The following is a 19,438-nucleotide window of genomic DNA, read 5'->3' on the forward strand; positions in this document are numbered from 1 at the left end:
TCCATATCATATATCCAATCTATATTTGGCATGACAGAGAAAGACTACTTAAATGAAAAGGTGGAGATGATAAAAAAATTGATCCCAGTCAGAAGTACAGAAGCAGTAGTGAATGTCTGTAGGAGTCTCTGGAACATTATGTTTTTTATCCTCACTCACAAGCCTGGTTCTGTTATACACTATGTTTCCGAGTTTTGTGCAAATGAAAGTTATGTAGTCACTAAAAATTCTCAGTAAGCATAAGCTGTTCAGTGACTTAGAGTTCTTATTTGAATCCAGAAGCTCAACCGTCAGTGGTTACAATACCAGCTCAAACCATGGCAGATCCACTTTCATTTCCTTGCCTTCTAGAGAAGTCCTCCATAACTATGGATAGAACTCAGAATGAAATGTAAATAAGAACTTCAGAATTTAGGACCCAAATAAGAACCTAAGTTCAGAGATGTTTAGGCTCTGCAGGCTCTTTTCAGCCTGCAACATTTCACTTCTTAACTTTCACAAAGTTACATGCACTTCTGCCTTTGCAGGGCTGACCAGCTAAGTTTTTATGCCCATCTATACTTGCTATGGAAACAGGTGGGGAATAACGTGATAGATAGATTCCTTAAACAGTGATAATCATCAGCTCATCTAGCATGGTGTCTTACTCACTGGGTAATGAGGACAGAGATGTTTAAACCAAGAGATTAAGAATTTAGTTACCTGGGGCATAGCAAGAAAAGCTGTAATGTCTCCTTTGTGAGAAGGTTCAAACCACACCTCAAATCTCCTGGAAGATGCCTTTACTTAACAGATTATAGGCTTTCTTGGGTAGAGCCTATACACTTGCCACCTTCATGTTGAAATCATTTCACTGTAAGCAATATAAATCAGGATAAATTAAGCAAAATTAATATGCAGGAGTTCACCACAATTGTTGTGTCATGAACATAGGGTCCTGGTTCTTGATCCAAGAACTTTTCCATATTTAATCAGAAATAGACATTCAGGGAAATATGACAGAGACAGAGCCAGCCAATTAATGGAGAGTAAGTAAGAAAGCACAGAAAAGAGGTCTTGTGACATGCATCACAGATGAGCATGTTGATGAAAGGAGTCTGTGGCATTTCCAGAGTATTTGATGACTCAGGAGGATATTTCTCATTGAAGAACATCGGTGAAGGACAGGGAAGAAAAAGACTTATTCGGGATTTCCAGTGGCTGCAGCAGTGCTTCAAAATAACACTGTTCAATGTGTTGCACCAGTGGACTCTGTTTTCAGCCATAGAAGGAGAAAGCGTTATTGCCAAGTTCTGAATTGACTTTCTTTTGAATCAGTTCAGCATCTTATAGGAGCAAAGAAAAATACACCACCTACAAGAGAAACTCCATAGAAGCTGGGCCTTCTCTTTAGAAAATGGCCTGGAAACCAAATAAACCCATCAAGCTGTCTAGTATCAGATCGGCATGTGAACACTGGAAAGACTGTCTTCCCATCAAAAACATTTCACACCAACTTCACAGCCTCCCTCAGCCCAGCAACAGCAAATGCACAATGATTCTCATGACATGTAGAGAGCTGTGTCTCTCAGTATGCATACAAATACAGAGCTATAAAAAGGCTAGTGGCCACTGAATTATCTCTGATACAAATAGCAGAAGCAAGAACATAATTTTGATTGTTGCTGTGTGGCAATATCCTAGATAGACTGTATCTACATGTTCTTACTTTTGGCAGTCATCTCTGGCTAATACTTAGGTTAGTACAAAGCAAAATATGTACAAGCTATGCAAAAATGTGCATAACAAACTGAATGTTTATCCAGATATTCAAGAAATCATTACTAGAGTCTCACTGTACTTAGCAAATGAGACTTTGGTGTTACAAGGAGCAGGAAGCCTATAATCTGGTATGTAAACCTGAGAAATTACTTGATTACCAAATACAGCTTTTTAACCTCAATCTGCTAGGTGTTAGATTATCCTCTTTGAGATGGAGTTAGACTGGAAGGTTAGCCATTTCCTTCCTTATTCTAATATGACTTGGCCCAGGAATATTCTCACAGGTGTATGGAATGATGATCCTAACTAATGGGTGCTTTTTAACTTCACATTCTGTTGAAAAAAAAGCTTGAAAAGTCACTGTTTTTAGGAGTGTCAAAGCATATCTTTAGCATGCAAATCTTGTTGAGGCCTTGTGAGTGAAGATACTGCTGTTTTACATCTTTCTCTGCCTTTCATTTGCTTGGTGACAATGGACAAGTTCTCTGAGGCAATACGTATCTCATAAGGCTTTTTTTAAGGCATAATACATTGCTTCAAGGCTCAATTTCAGGGAAAACATTTGAATAATCTAATTTTACACTTGAAGCATTAATCAGAAGCATGTTATCTCTCCATGGGTGGTCCTTACTTGGAATACTTTGTTTACTGCAAGACACGCTGTTAAGATCGAAATGCCTCATAAATGTTCCACTAAACCTCATTTCAGCCATAACAAAATTATGCAGACTGAAGTTTTTGGAGATTTTGAAAGACACTCAATTGTTTTCTAACTGTATGCACTTTTGAGGTTCAAGGCAAAGATTTCTAAAGACATTCATCACATTTCTCTGCAATTTCCTTGCATTTTAAGGCATTTACATGTGGAGTGCCATTACCATGATTCAGTTACAGACATCTGATTTCTGTCATGCAGGTGTAAACCCAAAATTTTCTGTAACTACGAAAACAAGGAAAATTGTGTTATTTCGAGTCCTTGATTTTAGTCTTCTACTTTAGCCACTGGAAGCGCTGCCATTACACTAAATTACATTGCTAAACTCCTAGCACACTAGTTTCAGGTTTTGCTTGTCCACTACTTTTACTAGTCTGTTCGAAAGCCTAACAAGCAGCATTTTAGTCAGTTAAATTGAACTCAACTCACCAGTTGTCTTCAGCATTCTGTTATTTGACCAAAAAACATCCCCAGCAGTTCTAAAATTGGATCTCCCACAAAGAGTTGTTAATATGCCCAAATGACAACGTGCAGCTGAACTGACACTTCAGTCTAGGGGGGTGTCATTAATAGAATTCATGCTAAAGTACATAAGAAGATCGCAGTTGGCCCTAGTTGCAAGAAAAGGTCATAATTTAACGTGACTGTCCAAAATAACAATTTATTCTCTTAAATTGATCTTTTCGATGTGAATAGTTTTTCAAAGTGTACATAGAAAAAACTTTAAATAACCTAATGACTAATTAGGTATGCATTTGTAAATGATGCTACACAACAGCAAAGAATAATCATGGACACATAAGGAATTATTCTTCAATATATCAGATCACTGGAACAGATTTATTCAGCTTTACTGAAGGGGAAGAAAAGACCTCAGTCTTTCCCAAAAGCTTTATTGGATAAATGTTTTTGTCATCATACATACAGAAAGTTGGAGCCTGGACTATTTTGTACCAAGGCAAAAATCAAGTTTAGGAGTCTAAGGTACCTGTACGCAGGATGTGGGGCTGAAAATCTTCCTCTCTTTCAGTACTCTCCAGAAATAGCTCTGCACCTTTCAGACTTAAAGAAAAAAGACGCTTTGTTTTAGACATTACTAACATTTTGTGCTTGCTGTGTACTGTAATAACAAAAGTTATCCAAACTTCCTGACCACTTTTGCATTTTTCTTGGTACATATGTCCAACAGGTTAAATATTCAATAGGTATTAGAGCAAAAATAGTGATGACACTGAAGCTTAATAGGATTTATTTTTATGTGGTTTTTGAAAATATTTGATGACTTTTCACTCACTCTCTCTGTTTTTCTCTTTCAGGAACCCTGATGGAGATGTCAGCCCATGGTGCTACATTGCAGAGCATGAGGATGGAATATATTGGAAATACTGTGAGATTCCATCCTGCCGAAGTAAGAGCACCATGCAATTTTTTTAGGCCTGCATCTCTGTTGAACAGAGATTGGCAGTTATACAAAAGTGGGTAGTGATTTTCAAACAGGAACTAGGATAAGGCCAATCAGCTTATTTTCATTTGCAGACTGAGCAATATTTTAAACGGGCCTCTAGAGTTAATTACAAGCTTACTGAATCGTTCCTCCATTGCTGTCCTTTTAATCTCATCTCAGAATTACTGGATTATGTTATTTACAAATAATACCAGACAGAGAATCACTCAAAACTTATGAAGTACTGCTAGTTTTCTGAATCCATAGAAATATGTAATTCATTTATTACAATCTAGAGGACAAAAATGAACAGAAATTAATTGATTTTTTACAAGGTATGTATGTGTCCATCATTTGCAATTAGCTTGTAAAATGGATGGCATTAGTTTAATGTGTATAACACATCATACACAGAATTGCTTGGAAGAAATAAAGACAGTATGAGAGGACATAGGGAAAAGGTGGCTATTTGTTAGGTATATGGGAGCTCTGGGCTAGAATTCTATTCCTTGCAGGTGCAGATACTTAGCATTGCTGTGAAAGCACAAACTGGACTTTGTTCGATTTTATTTAACAGATAATTCACAAGCTATTCACCTGAAACTTCCTTGCAGTATTTAATATTTTTAATGTATTATATTATTTACCTTGTCGAAAATGTGGAAGTTTTGTCATGATTCATGTCAATATGTTCCAAAATTTTCATTCCTGAATGCTCCAGGATAAACTCCTAAGAATCACATTCTTTAAAATATGCCTAAATATTAAAAAGAGATTCCAGTATTGCATATTAACAAGCAACCATAACTACACATTTTATTAAGTCAAATCATTAATGTCTTTACTTGCTTTCCTAACTTCTTCTGTGCAAGCACCCTCTATTTCTAAGGAATAACTTCTGTATATACCATTAAGCATCAGAGCAGTTGTCCTTACATCCATACTTTCGAATGGAAGAAGTACACTTCTTACTTGAAGTTAAGAAAACAAAACCAAACGAAGAAAAATGTATCTAAAGTGATTTATTACTTTGTCCACAGTTTTCTTTTTTTAATGAATGTGAGCAAGTGATTCACATCTTCAAGCTAGGCAAACAAATACGTAAGTGTGACCTTAATTCAAGTGACTTTTACCTAGACTTAAATACAGATTAAGGAGTCTAATTTAAATAACACAAAATCATTCAACACTCCAATACTCATTGTTCAGAGGACATCTTACTCTTATTTGTCTGATATACCAGGTCCTATTTAGGGAACGTGACCCTCCTAATTAACAAATTTATCTTGGTCTAAAATGAAAGAATTTGCATTTTCTTTAAAGACCACAGATGTTAACAAATTCTCTGGATATGGCACCAGTAAAAAAGCTGAAAGGCAAATTCTCTCCACTCCATTTGTTCTACACAAAGGATCCTTTTAAAACCAGCCTCACTCATTTTCTCTGTGGTGGGGAGCAGAGGATTTAAACTTGGACACTTACTTGCACAGATAATCCAGACTTACATTTACAAAATGTCCTTTTGACCAGTAGCAGCTGCTTCAAGCATTGCACTGAAACTGGATACTAGAAAAAGGAATTGCAGCAATTTAGAACAAACTGTACATTGCAAGCCCATCCAAGTCTTAATACAAACCTCATGGTTTATGAAGCTGTGTAAGTAAAAAAAGCCTTTTATTCTTTACCAGATTTTCTGTTTTCAGTAAGCATGATGCTAAATCATAGGACCATCAAAACTGAGTTGTGAAGTGCATAATAAAAAACTGAGTTTTGTGATGGAGCAAGAAAGCAATAGTGTAAAGAAATCCTATTTGAAATTTTTAGAGAAGTAAAAAAATTGTCTTACATAAGCTTCTTTTCCATAATTATATTTACCACTAGGAAAGACAAGTATCTGGAGCATAATTTACCTGTAAACTATACCCACGTAATATCCCTACAATGCCAACAACATGAAGCGTCTTGATTGCCTAGAGAGATTTGCATGCAGTGATTCACTGTAACAATAATTAAGAATTTACAGTTAAGAATTTTTCATTATGATGATGATTTCACATGATTATATCATGTGTCTTGTTCACTAATATTTATACGTAAATGTTTCATTCAGAAATGTGTTCTGGCATGCTGCATGTCTAAACACACTATACAGAATTTAGCAATGTTAGATGAGGATGGATGGGCATAATCACAGAAGACAGTGGTAGTTACCCCAGTAGGAGCTTAGTCTTTCCTTTTCTTTCTCTCCTCTTCTTAATGGCTTGTCTGCTAAGCAGACTGGAATGGACATAAACAAAATAAAAGGCAAGAAAGCAGCACTGAGTCCTGAGAGAACATGTGCATCTCACATGGAGAATTCAGAACTGAATGCTTTAGATGGCTTGTTTGCAATGTTGCAGCTATTCCTGACTTTCTTGGTCTCGTTGTTAATGAGGTTAGGTTGAAATTCAAAGGAAATAACAACTTACGCTCCCAAAAGGTAAAAGAAAGGCTTGCTGTCCCACTTAATTGCATCTCCATGTTTATGGCCCGCATGGGTCTCTCACCACAAACAGATTTCATTACTGGGATCATATTGCCTGTGTGCATGCATGTCATGTAATAAATTTATTTATTACTGAAATACTGATGAAGTGTTAAATGACAGAGCCAGGTAAGTTATACAGAGCTGTACTGATCACTCTGTAAGATTGACCTGTATATATTTTAACACAAGAACGAAGAGAGTAGCTCATGCAATTTGAGACAATATATGGGTGCATACTACCATTGCAAAAAGCTAGGAAGCTCTTGAAAGACAGCTAGATGAGCATAGCTGGAACATGGTTTTGAGCTCAAAAGGATTAATTCCATGTTGTAATACATGTGCCTTGACATGTAATATGAAGAAGCTCTGGTGTTTGGCACGACCTCGTTATGTCAGATGCTGCTAAAAAGAAAAATACTGTGCTTGCACAAAAGAGGTGACCTTTTAAGCACAAGAGAACAAATAGATACAAATGGGTGAAGACAATGTAACAGTAAGACATCACTGATGAGCATGAACAGTAATCGCAGAACATTGACTACCTCATTTTTGCCAAGCTTCTTTAGTAGGCTAAACATTGAGAGCAAATTAAGGCAAGAGATAATGTTGGAAATTTTTAAAGGTCAGAGTAACAGTCACTACCTATCTAGAAATACTTTTGATTCTTCATTGCTTTATATATCTAGGTACATATATATATATATATATATATATATAGTTTTATACATACACATAGGGTTGTAGGATACCCTAGGTTGGAAGGAACCTCAGGCTGTCATCTAGTCCAACCTCCTGCTCAGAGCAGGGCCAGCTCTGAGATCAGACCAAGTTAGTCAGTTTGTCAGATTAGACCAAGGTTATCCAGTCAGGCCATGACAACCTCCAGGGACGCAGAGTGCACTCCCTCTCTGGGCCCTTGTTCCCGTGCTTGAGTGCCAGCATGGTGAAAAGATTTTCCTTCTATCCAGTCTGAACATCTCATGTTTCAACTTAAGCTCCTTACCTCTTATCCAAAATGCATCACTGTGAAAACCCCGGCTCCATTGTTGTGACAGCCTCCATGTGGGTATTGCAAAGCTGCTAGGGAGTGCCCCCGAAGCCTTCTCTTCTGCAGGCAGAACAAGCCCCAGTCCCTCTTCTCACAGGGTGAGCGCTCCAGCCCTCTGAGCATCTTGGCTCTCTGCTGAACTTGCTTCAGACAATTAACATCTTTCTTGTACTGGTGGGCCCAAAATTGGACATAGTAGTCTCAACGTGGTCCTAACAAGTGCCGAGTAGAGGAACAATCACTTCCCTTGATCTCTGGTTGTGGTCATCTTAATACAGGCCTGTTGGCTGCCTTTGCTGCCCAGCACACCCTGGCTCATGTTCAGCTCCCTGTCTATCAGGACCTCCAAGGCCTTTTCTGCAGAGCTGCTCCACATACATAAATGTACACCATCTTGTTTTAGATTTATGTTGAGTGGCTCCCTATGCATACATCCTGATTCAGTTTAATATAATATGAATAAGGAGCATATTATTCTAATATACTAGAAACTGTTGAAAAAGCAGTAGTTTGTGATCATAGAAACATAGAACCATAGAATGGTTTGGGTTGGAAGGGACCTTAGAGATCATCTTGTTCCAACCCCCCTGCCATGGGCAGGAAGACCTTCCACTAGATCAGGTTGCTCAAAGCCTCATCCAGCCTGGCCTTGAACACTTCCAGGATGGGGCATCCACAGCTTCTCTGGGAACCTGTTCCAGTGCCTCACCACCCTCACGGTGAAGAATTTCATCCTTAAATCTCATCTAAATTTACTCTCTTTCAGTTTAAAGCCATTACCCTTTGTCCTATCACTACGTGACCTTGTAAAAAGTCCCTCTCCAGCTTCCAGGCCCCCTTCAGGTACTGGAAGGCTGCTCTAAGGTTCCCCAGAGCCTTCTCTTCTCCATGCTGAACAGCCCCAGCTGTCAGCCTGTCCTCATATGGGAGGGGCTCCAGCCCTCTGATCATCTTCGTGGCCCTCCTCTGGACCTGCTCGAGCAGGTCCATGTCTTTCTTATGCTGAGGGCCCTAGAGCTGGACACATTACTCCAGGTGGGGTCTCATGAGAGCAAAGTAGAGGGGGAGAATCACCTCCCTTGGCCTGCTGGCCACGCTTCTTTTGATGCAGCCCAGGATACGGATGGCTTTCTGGGCTGCAAGCACACATCACTGTGGATCTGATATAAAAGCAGTGTTTGCCACTTAGATCTTCTCCAACTGACATTACAAATGATCTCCCCTCTACTATTATGCTTATATTATGTACTCTCATTAGCCTTCAGTAGCAACTCAGTGGTGTCTCGGGTTTAGGACAGGCCCATCAGCGGCCATAGGAAGAACTGGCCTATCAAAAATCATATATACATGTACAGAAGTCATCTTTTTGTGTGTTGTCCCAGGTCAGAAGAGCATTTAATCATATATTTCATGTGGGACTACTAAAGTGCTTTTAGCTGAGCATATGTCCTTGGGCTCATGTAGTTTGCTGATTTGATATCAAAGTAATTTGAAGTGCTGGGCACTGGCATGGAAATTACTGTTCACTGTTGGGCTAGATTGAGGCTTCTCCTATTTATTCCCAATATCACATGACACTAATTTTGTTTGCTAGATATGATAAATTTAAAATACTGCTGGGACACCAGAGAGACTAATTAGCTTAGGATGTACCCAAATGGTACACTTGATTTAGTTACAAAATGTAAGTTGTTTTCAAATAACTCAGTCTGGTTTCTTAGCATGGAACATACTGAAGTACTAATCCTCTGGACACAAGGTTGAAGGGTGTCACCAATAAAGCTACTTTAAAAAAAAAAAAAAAATATATATATATATATAAATATGTGTTTTTATGAAATCCTAGGTCTCCTAGGAAAATGAGCTGAGTTGGTTAACTAGGAAGCTTTTTCAGGGCAGTGAAATCATGCACCGTACAAAAAACCTGAGCTTTCTGAGAATTATCTGCCCAGCTGTACTCAGCTGGGGTGGGTCTGCAAATGGGGATTTCCAAAGGTATGTTAAATCAGGCTGTAACTTGAAGTCTCAGTACTTATATGCATGTTGCTGCAGGGCATATCAAAGCCATAACTACATGCAAGCATTCATAATTGAAATTCTATCATTCTTAGAAAACAAAATTATTTTATGAACAATATTTGAAGCAACATTATCTAATTATTCAAAAAATATACATACTTGAATTTTCTTCCCATCTTCTTCTTTATAATACTGTAATCATCCTCCTTAAGAGTATAATCATATACATGCCAGTACATTTGCTGGGCACTAATAGATATACTAACCCTCTTCTTCAAAATAAGGAAGCTGCCTTAGGCAACATGGCCTAATTCTGAAGCAAGTTCTCAGACAGACCTGTTAACTGTTCCAGATGTCAGGATGATTCAGATTTTAACGGTGAGCTGACATCAGTTTACACGCTCAGTATCTAATATCTCAAAAGAATAGGGACGAGACCATCTTTGTTAGAATTAGAGAAACAGAAGTTCTGAATTCAAGGCATTATTTGAATGGCTGCTGCACATGGACATGTATAAGAAATCCCAGAAATGGGCCTTCCAGAATCCAATGAAGAGATACTTTCAGGACTACTGTACAAGACTGCTCAGTACAAAAAGCATCATTGCATTCTTATTGTATTTATGTGAAAGTACAATAATATAGAAGCAGTTTACTAACACACAGGTTATCTGATAGAGAAAAGGACCACCTGTACAGGAGATGGCTAGTTCAAAAGGAGCGCCAAAACAGCTAATCCACCTGCTATCAGGCATCAGAGGCTGCAAAACCCCAAACCCAGCATTTCCCCCCCCTGCCCCCCCAAAGACCTATTGGTAAGTCAAAAAGCTGAAACAGTGCTGTGCCACAAGATGTTAGCAAGAGAGAGTTCAATGTTTACTGGGTACTGAAATAACAAATGACTGAATATGTATAACTCTTACACAGTTTGCCCACATCACACGTTATATAGAGCTGTGAAGGTTAGGTAGACAAAAAATAATCCTTGTCAGTCTGGCACAGGGATAAAAATTATCTGACCACAGAGCTGGTAATAGATTTAATTCCAAGTATGTGAGCAGATATGACAGGTAGGCAAGGGATAATTTTATGCCATTAGCACAGCATTATATTGTACACCACATCTTCTCTCTAGTAGTCATAGCTAAATTCCAGTGCTTTGATGAATAGTGCAAAAACAAAACAGAAGAAAAACAGAGTATAAATTATGCGAAGGGGGAAAACACTTTCTGACCTCTCATAGTGACCAAGGAACCTTGAAATATTGTATTAATATGGTATGAATAGTTGTTTCTTTTAAAAGGTAATATTGCTCACTTTGAATCTGTTTGTACATACCATAAAATATAACACTTCGAATTTATATCAGAATTCAAGTTTTAAATATTAGGAAATTCCCCTATATAAGTATATAGTCCCTCCCATAAAACTTGCCAAACTCCGTCCTAAAACAATTTAGGTTCCCTTCCTCTAATATCCTGTTTAGAAAATGTACAGAACTTCATTGTTTTGAAGATCAGACAGAAATCACATTGTTTAATTTACAGTGTTAGAATATGCATGATCATAGTCAAAAAAACCCACAAAACCTCTGTACCCACTTAATGCCTTTTTTTTTTTCTCTATCAGGAGAAATGAACCAGGTATTTATCTTGTCTATATTACTGCAGCTTACAGACACCAACTAGAGTATTGCAGGTATATTGCTAAGAAGTTGTGATGTTATTTCACCACCTGTCATTTATCCTGGGGCACGTTTGAAAAATATGACAAGGATCTAGCATAGAGTAACATTTCCCATACTGCGAAATCAAGACAAGAACATAGAGAGAGCTGCTTAGTAACCAGGTAGTGCATAGAGTGGTCTGTGTCTTGGGTGTTTCCAGGCACACCTTTAGAATGACTGTTGTCTGTTATTCTTGCCAGTGCCGGGGAATCTAGGGTGTTACAAGGACCATGGAGCGCCGCCACCTTTGACTGGCACCAGTGAGACCTCCAATAAACTTACTATCCAAACATGCATCAGTTCCTGCCGAAGTCAACAATTTAAGGTGATTTCTTTGACATACATTTACAAATGTTTTCAGAGACAAAAGATGGCAATATGCCTAGAGCTCTCTATCATATTTCCCCCCCTTTTTTTACCTTTAGGAGGTCTAAGTTCTCACTCCCACTCCAGGGGACCTAGCCCTCTCTCTGCATCCAGAGCAGTCTGGGCAAATGACCAATTACTAATGCCAGGATGCCAGGAGAAATTATGCTTGCTTACTGCAGTTATGAGTGATAGAGTGCCCTGATTGCCCTCCATTCCATCTTTTTCACTAGTCTTAAGTAGCATCCTGATAGCTCAAACAAATCCAGTTTGTGGTGGGACCTCTGACCTCTGACTAATTGTACTTCTCCAAAACACACATATTCTGCTGCCAGCTTTCTTGCTCATACTGATGCTCATCCTGATGTCACTCCTTTAAATATTATCCCTCTCTTCCTTATGCATTTTTGTTGTCAAAGTTTGCAGGCATGGAATCAGGTTATGCTTGTTTCTGTGGAAATAATCCTGACTACTGGAGATATGGGGAGGCAGCCAGTACAGAATGCAACAGTGTTTGCTTTGGAGACCATACTCAGCCTTGCGGTGGGGATGGCAGAGTCATTCTTTTTGACAGTAAGTATTGAAACAGGCTCAGTTTTTCCCAAAGGAGAGGCCTCAAATATTCAGCAAATTAGGGAAAAGGGTTTAAATGCAATGAGAACTGTTGCACACAAAACAGCAAAACACCTAAATTCAGTATAAAATAAAGCTGCTTTCCATTTCTGCATAAAATTCATATCCATTAATAATGTGAAATAGCTCTTCCAAGAAATGATGCCTGCTCAGGCAACTGACTCATGCTCCAGAGATTGTCTCTTACTTCCCCACAAATGGTAGTAACTCAGCTATCACAAACAGCATGTCACGGAAAAGACTCCTTCAAAACTGATCTTACCAAAGAATCATAGAATCATAGAATCCTTAAGGTTGGAAAAAACCCTTAAGATCATCAAGTCCAACCGTTAACTTAACACTGCCAAGTCCACCACTAAACCATGTCCTCAAGCACCACGTCTACCCTTCTTTTAAATACCTCCAGGGACGGAGACTCAACCACTTCCCTGGGCAGCCTGTTCCAATGCCTGACTGCCCTTTCGGTGAAGAAGTTTTTCCTAATATCCAACCTAAACTTCCCCTGGCACAACTTGAGGCCGTTTCCTCTCATCGTATCACTTGTTACTAGGGAGAAGAGACCGACCCCCACCTCGCTACAACCTCCTTTCAGGGAGTTGTAGAGAGTGATAAGGTCTCCCCTCAGCCTCCTTTTCTCCAGGCTAAACAACCCCACTTCCCTCAGCCGCTCCTCGTAAGACATGAGCTCTAGACCGTTCACCAACTTCGTTGCCCTTCTTTGGACACGCTCCAGCACCTCGATGTCCTTCTTGTAGTGAGGGGCCCAAAACTGAACACAGTACTCGCGGTGCGGCCTCACCAGTGCCCAGTACAGGGGCACTATCACCTCCCTGGTCCTGCTGGCCACACTATTCCTGATACAGGCCAGGATGCCATTGGCCCTCTTGGCCACCTGTGCACACTGCTGGCTCATGTTCAGGCAGCTGTCAACCAACACCCCCAGGTCCTTTTCCACCAGACAGCTCTCCAGCCACTCCTCCCCCAGCCTGTAGCATTGCATGGGGTTGTTGTGACCCAAGTGCAGGACCCGGCACTTAGCCTTGTTGAATCTCATACAGTTGGCCCCGGCCCAATGATCCAGCCTGGCCAACAGATCAACACTGCTGGGCCTTCCTACCCTCCAGCAGATTGAGACTTCCACCCAACTTGGTGTCACCTGCAAACTTACTGAGGGTGCATTCAATCCCCTCATCCAGATCATCAATGAAGATATTGAACAGGACCGGCCCAACACTGAACACTACTCGTGACCGGGCGCCAACTGAATTTGACTCCATTCACCACCACCCTCTGGGCTCGGACGTCCAGCCAGTTGTTAACCCAGCGCAAAGTGCAGTTATCCAAGCTGTGAGCAGCCAGCTTCTCCGGGAGAATGCTGTGGGAGACTGTGTCAAAGGCCTTACTAAAGTCCAAGCAGACAACATCCACAGCCTTCCCCTCATCCACTAAGCGGGTCACCTTTTCATAGAAGGAGACCAGGTTAGTGAAGCAGGATCTCCTATTCATAAACCCATGCTGGCTGAGCCTGATCCCCCGGTTGTCCCGCACTTGCTGCATAATGGCACTCAAGATGATCTGCTCTATGACCTTTCCTGGCACCGAGGTCAGGCTGACAGGCCTGTAGTTCCCCGGATCCTCCTTCTGACCCTTCTTGTAGAGGGGCGTCACATTTGCTAGCTTCCAGTCATCTGGGACCTCCCCAGTTGACCAGGACTGCTGATAAATGATGGAGAGTGGCTTGGCAAGCTTCTCTGCCAGCTCCCTCAGTATCCTCGGATCCCATCTGGCCCCATGGACTTGTGAGCATTCAGGTGGAGGAGCAGGTCAGTGACTGCCACCTCTTCGACAACTGGGGCTTCATTCTGCATCCTATCTCCATCTCCCAGCTCAGGGGCCTGAAAACCCCGAGGATGACCAGTCTGACTATTAAAGACTGAGGCAAAGAAGGCATTAAGTACCTCAGCCTTCTCCTCATCCTTTGTGGCAATGTTTCCCTCCGCATCCAACAAAGGAGAGAGATTCTCCCTGGCCCTCCTTTTGTTGCTGATATATTTGTAAAAACATTTTTTGTTACCTTTAACGGCAGTGGCCAGTTTAAGTTCCAGCTGCGCCTTTGCCTTTCTGATCTTCTCCCTGCATATCCTCACAACATCCTTGTAGTCCCCCTGAGTCACCTGCCCCTTCTTCCAAAGGCGGTAGGCTCTCCTTTTTTTCCTGAGTTCCAGCCAAAGCTCTCTGTTCAGCCAGGCCGGTCTTCTCCCCCGCCTGCTCGACTTACAGCACATGGGGACGGCCTGCTCCTGCGCCTTGAAGACTTCCTCCTTGAATAACATCCAGCCTTCCTGGACTCCTTTGCCCTTCAGGACTGCCTCCCAAGGGACTCTGTTAACCAGATTCCTAAACAATCCAAAGTCTGCCCTTCTGACGTTCAGGGTAGTGGTTTTGCTGACCCCCTTCCTTATTTCTCCAAGAACTGAAAACTGTATCATTTCATGGTCGCTGTGCTCAAGACAGCCTCCGACCACCACATCGCCCACCAGGCCTTCTCTGTTTGTAAACAGCAGGTCCAGCGGGGCACCTCCCCTGGTTGGCTCGCTTACCAGCTGCGTCAGGAAGTTATCTTCCACACATTCCAGGAACCTCCACGACTGCTCTCTCTGCTGTGTTGTATTTCCAGCAGATACCTGGTAAGTTGAAGTCTCCCACAAGAACAAGGGCTAGAGATTGTGAGACTTCAGCCAACCGCTTGTAGAATACTTCGTCTGTTTCCTCATCCTGGTTGGGTGGTCTATAACAGACTCCCACCACGATATCTGCCTTATTAGCCTTCCCCCTGATCTTTACCCATAAGCACTCAACCTTATCATTACTGTCGAGTTCTAGACAGTCAAAACTCTCTAATGTACAAGGCTACCCCACCACCTCTCCTTCCTTGCCTGTTCCTTCTGAAGAGCTTGAAGCCATCCATTGCAGCACTCCAGTTGTGTGAGTCATCCTACCATGTTTCCGTGATGGCGACCACATCATAGTTTTCCTGCTGCACAATGGCTTCCAGCTCCTCATGCTTATTGCCCATGCTGCGTGCATTGGTGTAAATGCACTTCAGTTGGGCTAGAGACCTCTTTTCCAACACAGGCATGCCACCCCTAGGCTTGTCCCAAGCAAGCCTGGTTTTATTCCCTCCCCCCTTCGCATCTAGTTTAAAGCTCTCTCAATGAGGCCTGCTAACTCCTGAGCCAGAATCCTCTTCCCCCTTTGCGACAGGTGAACCCCATCTGTCTCCAGCAGGCCTGGTGCCATGTAAACTGCCCCATGATTGAAAAACCCAAAATTCCACTGCTGGCACCAGCCTCTGAGCCATGTGTTAATGAGGTGGGTCTTCCTGTTCCTCCTGGCTACTGACGGGATGGAGGAAAACACTACCTGCGCTCCTGATCCTTCAAGTAATCGCCCCAATTCTCTTAAGTCCCTTTTGATATCTTTGTGCCTCTATCAGCTACCTCATCACTGCCAACCTGAACAACCAATAGTGGATAATAATCGGACGATTTTACCAGCCTAGGGAGCTTCCTGGAAAGGTCTCTTATCCTTGCCCCAGGGAGGCAGCAGACTTCCCTATGGGATGGGTCCGGTCAGCATATTGGGCCCTCTGTTCCCCTCAGAAGGGAGTCGCCCCTGACAATTACCCTTCTTTTTTTCTTACCAGTGGCCATTGTAATGCGTAGGGCTGACTGGTTCCCCTAGTCAACCCCTCGTATGGATCACTGTCCGTATCTTCATCCTCCTGGCCCTCGAGTTCCAGAGCCTCATAACTATTGTGTAAGGGCACCTGGGGGGTGCAAGGTAGGCCGGGAGAGGATTTGCCTGCTGCACCAAGCAGGGATCTGCATCCATCCTCCTCCATCTCTTGGATCCCCTCCTTTGGCCTGGTGGCACGAGGGTAGGGGAGCCTCTCCTCTTGATGCTTCCATCTGGTGTGCTCATCTCAGGGATGGTAGGGAGTGGCTCCACCAGTCTATCTCCCTCTCGCACTCCCTGATACTCCTCAGTCTTGCTACTTCTTCTTTCAGCTCTGCCACCATGCTGAGCAGATCCTCCACCTCACGCAGGTGTTGTCTCAGCAGCCCTCCGTCACCAGAGTAGATATATGATTAAGTGAGGCACCTCAGATAAAATTTCAATCTACACCAACAACTCAGGTTTTTTTATTAAACCAGACAAGACTTGCTATAACTCAGTTAACACAACACAAAACAGTGTAGTAGAAATGAGACAGGGAAGGAGTGTACTGCAAAAGTGCAAACAAGTTAGGTTGCTATTATGACCATCACTGATTTCATAATCTCTTCTACATAGAAATCCTTCTTTCTACTCTTCTTTTCAGTATACATACCAGTGCCAGCTGTGTAACTTCACAGGTTGATGGTATGAGTACCCAGTTCTCTGGCTGCAGTACAGGCTCCCAGTATAGCCAGGAGTACTGGAAAAGTTCACAATGTCGTTGCTTCTCAGTTCTCAACTACCTCTGATGTTAAAGCTACCTTTTAAGTCGAGTTATAAACTTTCTGGAACTAAAAGTGGCATCATTTTCCACCTGCTGAACACACAACTGAACTTCCCATCTGCTTACTCTAAAACTCTGGTTCCCAGCTAGTGAGACAAAAAGACATTTCAGTTGAGGCAGCAATTAGTCACTCTGCTCACTTCCGTATTTCTCTCCAAGGTACAAAAAGAAGCACCGGAGTTGCATGTTCCTTTCAATGTTGAGCTAGCATGTAGCTTCACACTGCAGTATCCTGTTTCCTTCTGCTTTTGGCCTCCCAAATCCTCGATGGGTAAAGACTTCCTTTGTAGCTTTCATTTTTCTGGACTGACCGAGGGCTCAGCAAGAGGTTACTGAGGATCTGAACTGCCTTTTCTGTTAAACAGCAAGAGAGAGAGCTATGGCCAGGTAAGAGAGGTCATCTAGTAACTGCCACCTATTTTCTTTTGCTCATGAGCAACACCTGCTCATCTCATTCCTCTTTTCCAGATTATGTCATATCCCCAGAACCTTCACCCCGATCCCTGTACATACGTGCACAGACACACACACACACACACACAGAGCCATTAACCTTATGTGTTTATGTGCTACTATCATGGCCTAAAGCTGTAACATTCAGACCCACAACACAGAACTCTGCCAGCTCTAGAAGGAAATGAAAGAAGGAAAGCATTTCCATTCCATATGGAGCAATGCTATACTTTGTTAGGCATCTGTGGAGCACTAGTCATTGGCATTCTTAGTTAATATCACTGGTTTGAAGACCATCTTGTGATTCAGTAATTACAAACAGCACAGCCAAATGTAACAATACCTATAAGCCATTTGCAAAGAGGAAATTTGATATCTCAATGACAAATTTCAGTTCTATCAATTCAGTCTATTCTATCATCTATTCAAATAATTCTATCTATTCGAGTAAATCACCAGCTCTCTTAGCATGGAGTAAATGCCAAACACAAATTCCTCTGTGGGGCTTAGTACCTCTGTGGGGTCTTTCACATTCTTTCTATTCTTTCATATTCTTTCAGTTCCTCTATAAGGTCTTTCACAATGCGGCACTGGAGTGTGAGGTTTGCTCAAGCTATGATCAGGCCTTGCTCCAGAAAAAGAGAGAAATGTTTTCACATGATTTTTCTGGCAGACATATGCTACTTCGTGTTCTCGTTCCCCCACTTCCCTTTTAATTTGTATTTATTAAAGCTCTTTCTCAGAGGCCTGTGAAAACCGAGACACTTCAAAACACTTCCTTTATTTCCATTCTCACAGGCCTCTATTACAGGGCTTTAATTAAGCTTTCAGAGAAAATAATTCTACTTTGATTCTTCAGTCCTTCAGCCTATGATATGGGGGAGTGATAACTCTGATCCAAACAACTTTGTCATGAAATACATTATTATATAATATTGTGTATTTAGGGGATATATAAAAATACATATGCATATATACCTATATACAATACATTTTTAAATGTATATATGTGTATATATAGATATGCATCATGTCATTTGGCTGCCATTTGAGTTCCTCTCTGGATTCACTGGTAAATAAGTTTGCACTGGGAATCTGGATAGTTGTCAAGGAATATAAAGATTTACTGGGTGTGTACTTGTTTTGAATATAAAAGGTAGCAACAAACCTAAAAGATTTTCTTTAGGCTTCATAATAGGATCTTTTTCAAGTTACTTGGTGAAGGTAAGGTCAAACATTAATTAGACAAGATCAAAAGACAGGATGCTTAAAAAGCACATATAAATGGCCACAAAGGTGATTAAGGGTTTACAGCATCATTCATACAAGGAGAGGCTGAGAGATCTTGGATTGTTTAGCCTTCAGAAAAGAAGGCTCGGGGGATCTTTTCAGTTCATATAAATAAATGATGGGAGGATGTAAAGATAAAGCCAGACTCTCCTCAGTGTTATCTAGTGAACAGACAAGAGGCAACAGGCACAAACTGAAATACAGGAAAATCCATTTAAACATAAGGAAAAACTCTTTTTATGGTGAGGGTGACACTGGAGCAGGTTGCCTGGAGAGGTTGTGGAGTCTCCATCCTTGGAGACTCAAAACACAACTAGACAACATCTCCTGCTTTGAGCAGGGGGATTGGACTAGACAATTTCTAGGGGTCCCTTCCAACCTGAGCTATTCTGTGAAGATTTGTTTTTTTCAATTGATAAGGCTGTGAAGGAATTTCAGTAATTCAACAGTGAGCGTTACAGTCACTAATCCACTTGCCTGCCTGATAGGGATGGAGTAGAAGTCCCTGAATCAGTGATTTAGCTTTCATCCTGTTCCTGCAGGGATGCGGGAAAGGGTACATGGTTACATACAAAGACAAAGGATAGTTGCAGTATTCAAGATTGATACATAGGTCTCAGACTAATGAGACAGAACAAGTGTATCTCAACCAAATGCAACATAATAGCTGTGCTCCCAGTGCTGTGGGAGGTAAAGAATACCAATCTGCAGAACGGCGCGTCCTGCTGGGGTAGGAAGTCTGTATCTTCAAGTCACATTTGAGTATTAGAATCTACAGAGTGCTAAAGCTGTGCATAAAGAATGTATAAACTTTTTTTTTTTTTCCCCCTCCCTCTCCTCTTCTTTTCACAGCCCTTATTGGTGCCTGCGGAGGGAATTACACTTCTGCTAC

At 41.5% G+C, this 19,438-nt stretch overlaps 1 protein-coding gene across 2 annotated transcripts in view; it reads left to right on the forward strand.

Moving 5' to 3' along the window:
* Window positions 1-19,438, forward strand: part of KREMEN1 (kringle containing transmembrane protein 1) — a 40,460-nt gene that overhangs the window by 12,607 nt on the left and 8,415 nt on the right. For both annotated transcript variants that reach the window (XM_087754481.1, XM_087754482.1), the window contains exons 3-6: window positions 3,793-3,884; window positions 11,441-11,565; window positions 12,026-12,179; window positions 19,399-19,438. The exon at window positions 19,399-19,438 is cut by the window's right edge and continues 293 nt beyond it. In XM_087754481.1, coding sequence (XP_087610607.1) covers window positions 3,793-3,884; window positions 11,441-11,565; window positions 12,026-12,179; window positions 19,399-19,438 — 411 coding nt within the window. The remainder of the gene's footprint in view (window positions 1-3,792; window positions 3,885-11,440; window positions 11,566-12,025; window positions 12,180-19,398) is intronic.

Source organism: Nipponia nippon, unplaced genomic scaffold (assembly GCF_047370975.1).
Source record: "Nipponia nippon isolate SJK-2023a ecotype South Korea unplaced genomic scaffold, ASM4737097v1 scaffold_18, whole genome shotgun sequence".
Taxonomy (NCBI): Eukaryota; Metazoa; Chordata; class Aves; order Pelecaniformes; family Threskiornithidae; genus Nipponia; species Nipponia nippon.